Genomic DNA, 14,794 nt, shown 5'->3' with positions numbered 1-14,794 from the left:
CAGTTTCAGTGTTAACAACAACAACAACAACAACCACAACAAATCCATACGAAATATAGAACAAAAACAACAATCAGCAAATGATCATCAAAACGAATTATAATAGTATTGTCAATTAGCTAGACTATAAACGACTGTGACATGACGCCTATACTCTACGCCCAGCCACCGAGGCACATCAACCGGTTGGCTATCGCCTGTTTCATTAGTCCCTCGAGCAGCTCTTCCACAATATTATTAATACACAAACTTGGGCGTACCCCTCGCACCACGCTGCTCTAGGCTTTTGTTAGCTTGAGCTTTAATAACAAAAATAGCCAAAACAAACAATAATCTCAGTTCTGTTAATATAATCTGATATCTAGTTTTTAATTATCAAAGTATAGAAAATATTCTTGATCACCTTACAGAACAGCTTGAGACTTAAGCTTGTCTGGTTCAATACTAAATCTAAACTGCTATATTTTAAATTTATATTGTACATATATTTTTAATAAACACTGTGTCGACTTAGAATTAGAATTGCATTGCAATATTTCTTCATAAAATACATAGATTATCTAACTATTATATCCTTATTAACTAACTCTTATGAACCAGTTCACTGAACCACTTTACGCAACACTATCGAGCATACAAGATTATCTTTCTTGCCAAACTAAAACACGAATCTATTTATTTTGTTTATTTTTTGCTTCATTTGAATTCTGTTTGTTTCTATTGTGTTTCTTTTCGCTAATTATATTTTAAATTATTTTAATTTATTCTGGCCACATAATGAACTTTTATAATATCTAACCAATATCTTTTTCCTATTAACATTCTATTTATCAGCTACTTTCGAAATTTTATCACTCTAAAAATAAATGTAACATTTCATTGATTTTCTATATACGATATGTGTCTATATATGATATGTGTCTGTGTAGATATATTAGTATTATATAATATGAGTTGACAACTTATAGATAAAATCGTCGTGGCCATACTTTTGGGAGTATGAACTTAATATTATGGCAAAATATTAATATTCGACTCCAAAAAATATGCAATATTTAATATTATGAAATCGTACGGAATATTCCAAAATAATCAATACTTTATCTACTACAACTTTATCTTACCTCATAATACCCGTACTAGGTAACTAGAATGGGAAATTACTATTTCTGAAATAGCATATTATATGCAATTATAATTTTTTAAAGAATGCCAAACATATTTATAAATTTCCTGTATATGTATATATTTATGTACATATACCTGCATAGATAGTAGTAATACTTCGCTTTAGCTCTACTAAAAATCTTTAAAATCCCACTCATTATTTACCTCCGCAGTACCTCATCGCACTGTCGTCTATCTCGACCCCTTTTCAGGTTTGATGAGCATTAGCTGAAACGTAGCTAGAAACTTGTATGTGCGAATATTTTAATTGTTCTGCTCACATATATGCCAAAATTAACGGGCGTTTTATGCAGCTCTTATAGGCTACGATTCGAAATTGATAAATAAAAAATAAAAACAAAAGAAATAAACCAGAAATCTAAACAATCAGCAAAAGTTATACTTCCCAATGACGACACACGAACTATAATTTTGAGACAAGTTTCAGGTATTGCCATAAAACGGAGATATAGAAACTCTATAGATATCCGCACTCTGGTTGTTGAGATGAGCTAATAATCTTGTTTATCATATGTCCAAATCTTTCATATGGAAACTTGATTCCCTTCAACGTAGACCCCAGCACAAAGCCTTAGTATTACTTGTTTATATTTTCAGATTGAATTGAGGTTTTAGCACAAACAACTATTTATTGATTATATACAAAACTTAAGCATATTTAACTAATACATTTATTTGTATGAGTATTAAGCTCCGACTGCTCGAATTCAGCCGCGGAAACGTCCACCGAATGCAGCCGAAGCCGATGCTGATGCAGAAGCCGAGGCAGCACCGCCGAATCCTGCCGATGCACTGGATGAGGCCGAAGCTGCGGCTGAGCCGCCACCACGGAAACCACGTCCACCACCACCCTTGCGATAGCCGCCACCGTATCCACCGAATCCACCGAAACCACGACGACGGAACCCACCACCGAAATAAGGCAGTGCAGCCGCAGCAGCAACCAACAGCACGAGCACAAACAAAATTCTCATTATCGAACTGATCTGAACTTTTAGCCGGTATCAAGTAAACTGATTGACCCATGTCGAGCCCTTCAGCTTATTTATACTTGGAATGTTTAGCGTTTATCATTAAATCGAATCAAGTCGATTGGCCATCATTAATGAGACGCCAAGTTCTCGGCTCTCAGTTCTCAGCATTCTATGCCTTTATTCAAGTAATTAACTGCGCCTGCATCAGCATCATTATAATTGTAGACTGCAGCGAACAGGAATACTCAGCACAGAGTATGCAACTCGAGTTTGCAATGCCCTAGGTCGAAAGAAGAACCGAACTTTGAGGCAATGTACGATGGAAGACTGGAATGCCAAAAATAAAAAATAAAGAAGAAAAAAAAAAAAATAGAAAAATTTAAAAAAAAAGTATATATATATAATTAAACAAAAACAAATAATATAAAATATTATATATATATGTATATAATATAATATTTTTTGTGAAAATAATAAAAATATTGTTGTCTTTTTATTGTTATTATTACTACTGAATTTTTTTATGCCATTTTTTATTGACATTCTAACATATTACTGCTCCATACCCAGTTGGAATACTTAAGCTCACTACAGAGTATTCGCGATATCAATTTGTGCAGTGACTTGTGAAGGTAAGTCCCCGAGCCACTTTTCACTTAGATACGCATGAGTATTTGCAATCGAATGCGGTTTCCACACAAATTCCTAATCACACTTTTAGCAGAATTACAATTTTTGCTATATAATGGTAATTTACATCCGCATCAAATACCAAATATTTGTATTTACTAGATTTTTTTAATGTCGAGTTCATCGACGCAACAATTTTATCCAGGAATGTTGATGAAATTGCCTGAGGGGGTTGAAGATGAGAATTTATCAAAAGGTGGACACTCCCATAACCTTGATCCATCACAGCCCAAAAGAGCGGTAAAGGCAAAGTTCATTATTCAGATATTGAAGTAAATATTTTTGGAATGATAATGATAATAAAAGTTACACTTAGTATAAAAAAGTTTTTCTAATAACACAATAAAATATCGGGAGTAGTTATCGATATATGTAGAGAGAGAGAAAGAGAGAGGAGACCTCTTCTATCTTCTGAGATCGACGCGTTCATACATACGGACGGATGGACGGACGAACAGACAGACGGACAGGGCAAAATCGACTGAGCTTGTCGCCCTGATCAAGAATATATATACTTTGTGGGGTCTGCCACGCCTCCTTCTGACTGTTACATACTTTTAAGAAAACCATTATACCCTGATTTCCCATGTTCAATGGGTTCAGGGTATAATAAATTTTGAATACGATTAATTTTACTATTTTATTTAACATATTTTATTATCAACTAAGTGAATATTTTGTGTCGGTGCACGCGGCACAGACGAAATAGCTTCAGCCACGGAAGCCACCGCCTCCGGCAGAAGAAGATGCGGAGGCAGACGCCGAAGAGGCACCACCACCACGACCACCACCTGAGGCAGAAGAGCTAGCCGAGGCTGACGAAGAGGCTGAGCCGCCGCCACCACCACGATTAAATCCAGGGCCACCAAATCCAGGGCCACCAAATCCAGGTCTACTGCCAAATCCAGGGCCGCCACCAAATCCTGGTCTACCGCCAAATCCAGGGCCGCCAAATCCAGGACCGCCAAATCCAGGGCCGCCAAATCCAGGTCGACCACCAAATGCTGGGCCACCAAATCCAGGTCGGCCTCCAAATCCAAATTGAGGCAGCGCCGCCGCGGCAGCAATGAACAGGGCCAGCACGATGAAGATCTTCATATTGCTCCGAATGCTAGATTGATATATTGTTTACTCTTAGAAGGTGACACTCCAACTAATAGAGCAAGCCAAAGCCACCCAAATTTATACGCTGCGTGAGTGAGTTGGAAGCGATCAAACCACTCGAACTCAAACTCGATCGGTAGGTTTTGAGTGGCAAACGAATTTCGAGTGGAGATGGCGCATCTCGCCCCATTTAACTTTTATTTTGTATATTATTTGACTTTATTTTGAGCAGCGCTTTCAACAGTTTTAACGTCAAAGAAGAACTTTATGATTATGATCAGTTCAGTTGATGATTTCATTAGTCAATAACAAGTTATCAACTTTAGCAGAGCTCAGGCTAAATATATCTAAATAAAGGAGATATGTCTTACCGTTGCAGAAATCATTTGCATATATATTCGATGACTTGATTAAACACAAAAATTGTTCCTTCCCGAAGACTTCAAATCTTGAATATATATTTGTAAGTCCCCTCGTCGTACATATACATATGTCTGGTATATCAGCAACGAATTTTTTTGTTACTTATATAAATTTATTTACGGCCTACCTTAACTTTTAAGACTTTAAATTTTTACAGAATCCTCGATCGATTTTGGATTGTGTGTGAGCATTATGCAATTGAAAAATATAATATTATTAATTAATTTGAGCAATGAACTATGTAGAAGAGGAAAAGGGAATATTCCAAGAGGTATTTAAAACAGATCTTTGTGCAATTAAATGAAGAAATAATAATACGACAAGTTAATCACAAAACAGTGATTAGAATGAATGAAATATATGTATGTACATATAATATGATTTATAGCTATTTGAAATAAAATTAGCTTCAAACTCAATTTACAAAAATTCTCTACTTACTCAAAAAGAGATAGCAGTCATTCCATTTTTTTTAAGAGGCTTATTATTTTTTATTATTTTCGTTAATGTCATCAAAACTGAAAAAAAAAAAACAGTTTTTTCTGTTAACAAATTATAATTTGATTAACCTTTAAAGCTGAGCACCTTAAGCCACCTAGGCTTGCGCCCTGCCAATGGCTTTATTCATTTTATTTCTTGACTCACAATAAGGGTTTTGGTATGAATTATATACGGCTTTTCTGAAAACATTGAAAAGTCAAGAATATGGTTTTCAGTTTGTTGTTTTTTATATTTTTAAGAGTCTTTTTAACATAACTTATAACTAACTTAGCAAACATTTAGTTAACTCAAGGGCTTCAACCAAAGAAGCCACCGCCTCCGGCAGAAGAAGATGCAGAGGCAGATGCCGAAGAGGCACCACCACCACCTGAGGCAGAAGAGCTGGCGGATGCTGACGAAGAGGCTGAGCCGCCACCACCGCCGCCACGTCCGAATCCGGGGCCACCGCCAAATCCAGGGCCACCGCCTATTCCACCAAAGCCAGGACCACCAAATCCAGGGCGGCCTCCAAATCCACCATAGCCGGGACCGAATCCGCCACCAAATCCAGGGCGGCCACCAAATCCACCATATCCACCGCCAAATCCACCATATCCACCGCCAAATCCTGGGCCACCAAATCCAGGACGACCAAATCCGAATTGTGGCAGCGCCGACGCGGCAGCTATCAGCAGGGCAAGTACAATAAGGGTCTTCATATTGTTCGTGTTTTCTTTGCAGGTGACAGTGCGACTGATGGACCACAGCCGAGCCACCCAAATATATATGCTGTAAATGTGAGCTCGAGACGACCGAACTACTAGCACTCCGTCTCGATCGTGCGTGATAAATGAGCTGACGAACGGAGTTCGGACATCTCATGCCATTTACCGGTTTTCTTTGCTATTATTTTTCATTATCAGCTTTTGGCTTCATAATGAGCAGACAGCCATCATGTTCAACATCAAACAAATTCATGATCAGTTTCGTTCGGCTAGCCGGCTTTGAGGTCTGTCACTTGACCGGGTGAGTCCCAGAACAACAACACGCAAGCAACCAAATTATAATACATAATTATGTACAATCGAATTGTTTACGCATTGACTTGATAAATACACTTATCTAAAGTTTGTTTACAAGTCGTTTATTAATGATATTTAGCGGTCAAAAATGATGCTTTGGTCTTCCTGGTTTGAGGAATTCCCCACGCACCTACTATCCTATTTCTTGCTCGCACTCTGGCTCTCTCTGTCCCTCTCTCTCCCTGTCTCTCTCTCTCTCTCTCGCCCTATGTATAGCAAATTCTACTCAAAAGAGCTGTTCATCTTGAAGAGTTTATTCGCCTTTATTTTCAAAGCGGTTTCTATGGCGTCGTTACAAAGCAAATAACAAATAGAAAACAAACGAAATTTCGAGAAAAATCATCTCGCGTTCCGTTCATTTCATATGCGCTAAAAAATATCTAAAAAAAAAAAAAAAAAAAAAAAAAAAAAAAAAAACAGACAATAAATCATGTTTGATCAATACCCTTTCAGATGGGTGTGTTTATATTCTAAGCCTTGAGCCTACCTGAGCCTATTTGAGCTGAATTTTATTATTTAATAAGTATAAGTTCCATCAAGACCTTGCTATACTTTTTATATTGCTGATTTTTTATTGATTTATTTTGTAAGATATATTTAATATTTATATTTATATTTATATATTAATAAATAAAATCATACATATTGATTTACAAACTTATATATTTTGCTAACATATTTATTAACAAATAAATAATACCATATCATCAAAATAATATAAATTTCATTTGATATCTAATTTTATGTTGATTCGTAATAAAGTTTCGTTGCTTTGCTTTCAGTAACCTCCAGTGCCATCTGCGATTTATCGTATTATTTTTGTTATTCGCCAAATGCGGCCTACAACTTACTAATGATAAATTATAATACATAGATTAGCAATGGGCGTCACAGACTTATTTGCATTTCGCGGCCATATTTCTATTTCACAACAGACTTTACAAAATGTGAATACCCTTAATATTATGATTTTAATTTTATTTTACGAACATAAAGTTTTCAAAATCTAACAGCCATAAAAACTTTGAATGTGTAAATTGTGGAGCCTATTTTATATGCATGAGACAGATAGAAGAGGGCGTGTGCAGCCTTTTGAAGTATACTAATAATATTCAACTGAATCAATAAATATGTAGATAAACAGGTTGATCTAGACTAATCTTTATAAAAATCGAATACAAATAAATTATAATAAAGAATAAAAGATAAAGAAAATTAATCAATTTCACCAAAATAGATAGAAATATATGTATATAAAATAAAAAAAAGGGGTAAAAAGAAATGTGAATGATTCTCTTATTGGAACTTTTACTCAACTATCTGCTACGTTTAAAGCATTCCCATTTAGCTCGTAAATATTATTTACCAAATCATATACAATCTAAGCTTAAGTATTATAACTTTAAATAAATATCAATGAGATATGACTCTTCACTTGAACGTATTATTCCTCTCCCGTTATTAACAATGAGTATTAGCAAAAACTAGTTCCAGCTGTGTGTAAAGATCCATTCATAGCCAAGTAACGGGGAATATTACTACTTGAGCACCCATAATATATAGTATAGTGTAGTATGTATTTGTAGTATGCAAATAGAAGAATTATGATGATCACTTTCAGAGATTTGCAATCACAGCTGCTGGTATAGTATTTAACAATCAAACGAAGGTGCTAATGAAGAGGGAAAACACAAAAAATTATAATAACCTATGATAGTCGATCATATGGGGTATACAAGGCACATGGAAGATGAGAATAATCAGCAGAATAATATATAAATAAATAATCATATACAATATTGAATTCAAAGTTAAATTGCCTGGTAAATTAACTGTAAATATCGGTGAATAACATTATGGGAGAGAATATAATCTGTAGAGTCTTGCAAATGAAAGTAAAATGAAAAATAAATGTAGGCAAATATTAGGGTTGTTAACCTTTGTATTGCTTTTTTTTGTTACTTTTTTAAGTAGAGGGTACAGCAACGTGCCATACTTTAACTTACAAAAACATAATAAAAAATACTTAATATACAATTGTTAATTAACAAACATCATCTTTCTAGTATACTCTCTCTCTTTCTCTCTCTCTCTCTCTCAATATATATATATCTATATATATATATATAAAATATATATATACTCGATGGCGAAACCAGTTTCAATGTCGTCATTTGAGAGATCACACGTGAACAAACTCGTATCAAGTTCTAATGATAATATGATGCTATACGACTCATCGTTTCAGGGGTTTTCCGGCTGGTGAAAAGTTTTTGTGATTTTTTGCATTTGGTCAACTAGTTGTTAAAATCAATACTAATTCAATAAACATATGCACGGGCAATTAGCACCAAAACTTCGGGGAAGTCCGCCAGCCCCTTTCCAAATCGCCCACCAGCGTCATAAAACCGAGCGATATAACAAATGATCTCAATTTAAATGTTTATTCAAGCAGCTTTAACCCAAAATGTAATCAAAGCTTTAACTAATTTCTTTTCTCTACTTTCATATTTGTCTCAGCCCGAATTCATTTATTCATGCAATACGGCGCCCAAACAAACAAACGAAAAAAAAACCTATGTCAGAGCTCCACTTAAAAGTCTCACACAAAACCGGTTTTCAATATATTTCTTCTTCTATCATTTATTTTTGCATTATTCATTTTTGCAAACTAATGTCAGTATTTTTTCGTTTTTATTATTTATATAAGCGTGTAGCAGTTTATTGTGAATTTGCTTTTTTTCTCTCTCTGTCTCTCTCTCTCTCTGTACCTCTTTCGCTGCTTTTGTTGACTTATTGGTTGCTTATATGATTTATTGTGCATGAAAGAAAAAAAAAAACAAATAGAAAATAAATATGTTTGCCCATGATTTTACAATTAACTTAGCAAGTTGCTAATTACGTGGATCAAACTAGCTTATTCGTAAAAAAAAACTCGACTAAAAACAGTGAGCGTAATTAATTAGGTGCATATTATGTTTGTCTATTTTAATCACTTCATATTTAATTACATTTATTAATTATTTTTGGTTTGTGCGTGATGTGTGTAAAGCGCGTTATTGATTCTAGTTTTTAGTTGTGAGCGCAATAAAAGCATGGCTTACACCGACCAACAAGGCTTGGCAACACAATTATATAAACTTTTTAAATAAAATACGAAGATGAAAACCGGACGACCAAAAACAAATGCTTATTTATTTATTTTTTTTTTTTTATAATTTTTTTTTTTTCTAAAGAGCAGACTTTTTAGATAATTAAAAGGTATGTTAAAAAAAAAATAATTGTTTTTTGCTGTTAAAGGGAAAAAACTACTTATTTGCAGCTTTGGGCTAAATTATCTACAAAGTCTTAGTTTAATAGCACATAGCTTCATAGAGTTAAGCATTGAACAAAATAACAAGTTTTTAACATGTTTTATTTGTATTAGAGTCAGATTTAAATAAATTGAAATCGTTAAATTCTAACAAATCAATTTCTATTGTATAAAATATTGTGTTTAAGTAAAAAATAATATTTTGTCCTGTACTCTTAAATTTAAAAAATTTAAAACACAAGACTTTTGTATAATAAAAATAAAAAATAACTAAATCGGAAACAATTTTGCTGGCATGTGTAATTACAGGCTCAAAAATATTGCGTAAATAAATAATAATTTATTATTTAAAGTAATCTGTGCTACCTTAGAAATTCACGTTATGGCGCTAGCAAAAATAGTTTTTTGATTGTTTGGCTCCCAAGGGCATATAATTTTTAGATTATATAGATATGCTTGAACAAATGTACTTACATCAATGAAAGCAGCTTTAGATGCAAATCCTGACTAGTCATTTTGTTACGTACTTAAAGAAAAAAAAAAATATATATATATCTTATTTAACACGTTGACTAGCAAAGAATTTTGTAAATTTTGATTAATTGAATGATGTAAAATTATAAAATGCGAAATGTGTCATTCTCAAGGTTCTATCTCTTAAATTGGTTGATTAATTTTATAATCTAAATCTATATTTTTTTAAATAAATTCTACATATTTGTTGTTGCTCCAATTTAGCAGGTCATTTGTTGAAGGTTTTTATAATATATTTATAAATATTATCCAACAAAAATCATCTTTTATTATGTGTTAATTTTTTTCAAATCTACAAATATAATTCACGCACAGAGTTTATATTGTTCATATCAACTGCTGCACACATAATTAATAAATATGAAATTTAAAGCGTAGTTGTAGTTAATTTAAAGCTTGTAAACGCGCGATATCATAATGAACTGCATTTAATTGAAAATATTTTGTTATTAAATGCAATCAACTTCAAATAATTTATCGCTGTAATTTTATCGCATTAGCCGTCAAGGCAACCGCCAGGCGCCAAACTAGGTAAAGTTGCGTTGATTATGCAAACTGAACAACGGCGGCCGAAAAATCCAAAAATATCCACAAATCCGTGCATTGCCATGGCAAATGGCAAACCTCTGCACTCGATGCCAATATTAAGGGCCAAAATGCATTTGCCGCACTCAATGCTTATACTGTTATTGCCATTTACGAGTATATCTCTCCCTCCCGCACTCCCACACTCGTTACCAAATTGAATTGGCCGCCTAGCTGGCGAACTTTTCAATTATGCACCGTTTCGGTTAATGGGCAAATCGACATCAAACGACAAATGCGCTATGCGATATACATTTTGAATTATTTAATTTTAATTAAAATTCCCATATCCAGCACATGGATATTGCAACGAAACCCCCATTGCATACCTTAAGGCGCGGCAAAAATAATTATGAGAGTATTCCGCAAATGAGTTACTATTCGAATTTGTTTTCAGATACACAATAACTGAAAGCAATATAATTCATTAAAAAGCTTTCTTAAATAAACATTTTAATAATTAAAAAAATATAATAATAATAATCAATAATTATGAAACCTTAAATATTATAAACATATAAATTTACTATATTCATACATAAACAATATTTGATATAAAATGTAATATTCAGGTAATTGGAATACATATTTATTTATTTACAAAAAATAATAATAATAATTATAATAATAATTATAATAAAATTGTTATTGAGAATTATTTCTGTTTTATTGTGTCAAATATAAATTTTAAAAATAATTATTTTTTTATGCGAACCCTGAATAAACCATATATATTTTCATAATTTTCTATTTGTGTAAACTTTCCTAAATAACTTTTTCATTGTAGTAGAAGCTTATATATAATTTTTCAGCATTTTAGTGAGCACAGAATGACATATAGAGAGACAAAGCGAGAGTGTGTGTGTGAGAAAGAGAGAGAATAGGAAAGTGTGATACTTCATTTGGAGCATACTTTTTAGCTTTCAATTAAACTTTGTTAATTGTGGGAATCAATTTATTAACTTAATTTATGCTCCAAAAAGACATCTATATAATCAAAACTCTTTATAACTTCTCATTTAGAAATCGATGACCATATGAGAGCATAAGAACAAAAATATTGTGATAAACTGATTTTGGAAGCTATAGCACCGCACCAATTATGATCAACTGCTGCCAAAATATAGCTCCTACAAATGGGATTACACTTCTATCATCCTCATCACCTTGAAGGAATTATCCGCAAAGAGACAAATTCAAACTTTGACCAACGCAAAGTTTCAGTAAAATTGCAAATGTACGAACTTGTAGATTAAAAGAGAAAAAAAAAAAAAACTTTAGCAAAGATAGGAAGTATTTCGCACATGTATTTACATTTATTTTATTACCTAACATAAATTGTGGCAAACAAAGGAACGCAATATTGTCAATTCGACAACGAGGCAGAGTCCAACGGCAATTGTTGCCATCATGCGAATGGCAACAGCAACAGCAACTGCAACAGCAACAGCATCAACTTGCAACACAAAGCGGTAGCAGCAGCAACAGCCGACTATGTGGCAAGCCGCCAGCAACAGGAGCAGCAGGAGTTGTTGGCCTAGCCCTGGGTGAGCTCATGTTCGACTCGGCTCCTGCTGTTGTCTTCCTGCCACCGCGTGCACTTCCGCTTTATGCTGTAAAGTGCACCACAGGGGTTCATTGTCCTTGTGCAAATTGGTCTGAGTTTATTGCCAATGGCTGTTCGCAGCAGACGTTGTCCGACCCAACAGCTGCTCCTGGCCAATTCTCTCTCTCTCTCTCTATCTCTTTGTAAATGGGATGCGCTGCCGTCTGGACTGGCGTTGAGCAATAAAACTGCACTTTGAGGCTGCACAAAGTTTGCTTAAGATTTCAATTTGTTGCTGGAAGCTGCCGACGCCGCATTGTGTGCAACAATTTGCAATAGTAAAATTGCCCCCATCTGCGTTGTAACTTTGGCCCCAAATGATAAATGCCTGCTAAATGCCACAGACTGCAATCGCTACCACGATTTATATGGCCCACGATGTTATCAATGTCTTCAGCTCTTTAAACAACGCGCGCAGCTCTCAAATAGGCCCATTAATTTGGACTAAACTTTGCCAACTTCAATTACAGCCAACGAAATTTCGACAAAACTAACAGAGCACTTGGAAAATATACACTGAAAAAATGGGAATAATCAAAAATAACTTTTGAATATAAATATATAAAAATATTTATTGATCTATATATTTATTTATTGCTCTAGATATTTATAAGCTCTATGTATTCTCAAATTTTTACAACTACATATATTTGATATATTTGCTATATTTTCTCTCAGTGCATGCATTACCCTTCTAACTTTGCATGCATCGAGCTACATGTGAGAAGCGTTTTGCATAAGCACTCGGCTTTCCTTCAAGGACAACACGTGACTTTCCAACTGTAATGGAAACTTTTCACTTTTAGCCAAACTTATGAAATATTATCGCTCGAAGTGTCTGGCGTCGAGGGATAAGTTTAAGTATACTGCCACCTGGCACAAGTTTACGACAGAATACTCTGAGTGCTCGGCTAATGAAATTAGCCGTCTCTGTATGACAAAGCAAGCAACTGCGACATTCTCCATCCAGCAAATGCGAAATGCTCAAATAATGATATGCCTCAACCGAATTGCATAAACCGGGTTTAATAATTAACACAATTGCCCCTAACTGGCGGCTAATTGTGGTATAGACGGGCATGACCTAAGTGCAAGCTCTAGACATTGATATACCCTTTGAAGTGCTAGAGATAGCATATGCGTTTTGCACTTTAAATGTTTTCCAATTAACTTATTAAATAATTAGAGATCTGATCTATAATATAGATTAAAACCCGTGCATAACAAATCTTTTATAGATATGAGAGACAGGCAGATTTGTTATGTAATTTTATAAACTGTTTCAGCAAAAAAATAAAATATGTTTTTTTTTTTTTATATAAAAACTGATTTATTTGAAAATCTCATTTGAGGTCTCTTATTTACTTGAAATACTCATTTGCTTTGTAATTAGCTTGGCGAACTGAGAAGTTAAATTAACTTAACTAACGGCCGTAGCCACCTGCAGAGGCTGAGGCAGATGCTGATGCAGAGGAGCTAGCACCAGACTTACCACCACTGTAGCCACCGCCGAGTCCTCCGTGCTTGCCACCACCTCCGTAGCCGCCACCACCAAAGCCGCCGCCGAACTTGCCGCCACCGAACTTGCCTCCAAGTCCAAGAGCGCCGCCACCGAATGGTCCACCGGAGAAACCACCGCCTCCATGGCCGCCATGACCACCGCCAAAGCCGCCATGACCACCGCCAATGCCGCCATGACCACCGCCAATGCCGCCATTACCACCGCCAATGGCGCCTCCACTGGCGCCGGAACCAGCTGATGCACCTGCACTACCGCCTCCAATGCCACCACCGAAGCCGGGTCCTCCGCCTCCATGGGCACCACCTCCAATGCCGCTGCCCGCAGATCCACCAGCGTAGCCACCGCCTCCAAGGCTAACACCGCCGCCTAGGCCACCGCCAAGACCACCACCAAGGCCGCCACCGGCTCCATGGCCGCCACTACCGAAACCAGCGCCTCCATGACCAGCTCCTGCTGATCCACTTGCTGATCCACCGGCAAAGCCACCGCTTCCTTGGCCGCCACTGCCGAAACCGCCTCCTCCAAGGCCACCACTGCCTCCATGGCCGCCACTGCCGAAACCGCCTCCTCCAAGGCCACCACCGCCTCCATGGCCGCCACTGCCGAAACCGCTTCCTCCGAGACCACCACCGCCTGCATGACCACCTCCTGCTGATCCGCCTGCTGATCCACCGGCGAAGCCACCGCCACCATAGCCGCCACTGCCAAAACCGCCTCCTCCAAGGCCACCACCGCCTCCATGGCCACCGCTGCCGAAACCGCTTCCTCCGAGACCACCACCGCCTCCATGGCCACCACCTGCTGATCCACCACCGAATCCACCGCTACCGCCATGACCGCCACCTAGTCCGCCGCCTCCTCCGCCGGCACCAAATCCAGGTCCACCGCCTCCATGTCCACCAGCGCTTGTACTGGAGCCAGCTGAAGAAGAGGCGCCACCGCCAGCGCCAGCGCCGCCATAGCCGCCGCCGCCGCCACCACCAAATGGACCACCTCCAGCTCCAGCTCCTAGACCCAGTCCAAGACCTGCACCACCGTGCTTGCCACCGCCAAGTCCCAGGCCGCCGCCTAGTCCTAGTCCAAGACCTGCACCACCTAGGTCCAAGCCGCCGCCTCCACCGCCACCGCCGCCAAATTTGCCGCCCGCACCGGCGCTGGAGCTAGCCGACGCAGATGCTGTAGATGAGGCACCACCATCACCGCCTCCATAACCAGCGGAGGCCAACGCAACGCAAACACTGAGCACAATAAACAATCTCATCGGAGCTTCTGACAAACACCAACTGACTTCGG

At 37.0% G+C, this 14,794-nt stretch overlaps 3 protein-coding genes across 3 annotated transcripts; all 3 read right to left on the bottom strand.

Annotated features, from left to right (window-relative positions):
- Nucleotides 1–1,895: 1,895 nt before the first annotated feature.
- LOC6577306 (pupal cuticle protein 36) lies at nucleotides 1,896–2,162 on the bottom strand. Its single transcript, XM_002003237.1, has one exon. The coding sequence runs from the start codon at nucleotides 2,160–2,162 to the stop codon at nucleotides 1,896–1,898; it is 267 nt and encodes an 88-aa protein (XP_002003273.1).
- A 1,316-nt stretch (nucleotides 2,163–3,478) lies between these two features.
- On the bottom strand, nucleotides 3,479–5,626 carry LOC6577304 (glycine-rich cell wall structural protein 1). Its single transcript, XM_015165613.3, has 2 exons — nucleotides 5,182–5,626; nucleotides 3,479–3,982 (listed from the first exon to the last, which is right to left on the bottom strand). The coding sequence occupies exons 1-2, from the start codon at nucleotides 5,576–5,578 to the stop codon at nucleotides 3,564–3,566; spliced, it is 816 nt and encodes a 271-aa protein (XP_015021099.2). The 5' UTR covers nucleotides 5,579–5,626; the 3' UTR covers nucleotides 3,479–3,563.
- Nucleotides 5,627–13,308: 7,682 nt separating this feature from the next.
- LOC26527590 (glycine-rich cell wall structural protein) lies at nucleotides 13,309–14,794 on the bottom strand. The gene has a single exon (XM_015165612.3). The coding sequence runs from the start codon at nucleotides 14,760–14,762 to the stop codon at nucleotides 13,404–13,406; it is 1,359 nt and encodes a 452-aa protein (XP_015021098.1). The 5' UTR covers nucleotides 14,763–14,794; the 3' UTR covers nucleotides 13,309–13,403.

This window comes from Drosophila mojavensis, unplaced genomic scaffold (genome assembly GCF_018153725.1).
Source record: "Drosophila mojavensis isolate 15081-1352.22 unplaced genomic scaffold, ASM1815372v1 contig_36, whole genome shotgun sequence".
Lineage (NCBI taxonomy): Eukaryota > Metazoa > Arthropoda > Insecta > Diptera > Drosophilidae > Drosophila > Drosophila mojavensis.
The sequence above is the reverse complement of the archived record's forward strand: the minus strand, read 5'-3'. Positions and strand labels throughout refer to the sequence as shown.

What these genes read in the sequence shown, in the direction of transcription:
- LOC6577306 (XM_002003237.1), bottom strand. Translation starts at nt 2,162, where the DNA reads ATGAGAATTTTGTTTGTGCTCGTGCTGTTGGTTGCTGCTGCGGCTGCA.
- LOC6577304 (XM_015165613.3), bottom strand. Translation starts at nt 5,578, where the DNA reads ATGAAGACCCTTATTGTACTTGCCCTGCTGATAGCTGCCGCGTCGGCG. An exon ending in CGGAGGCGGTGGCTTCTTTG is followed by an intron (nt 3,983 to 5,181) that starts GTTGAAGCCCTT and finishes CCTTCTAAGAGT; the next exon opens with AAACAATATATCAATCTAGC.
- LOC26527590 (XM_015165612.3), bottom strand. Translation starts at nt 14,762, where the DNA reads ATGAGATTGTTTATTGTGCTCAGTGTTTGCGTTGCGTTGGCCTCCGCT.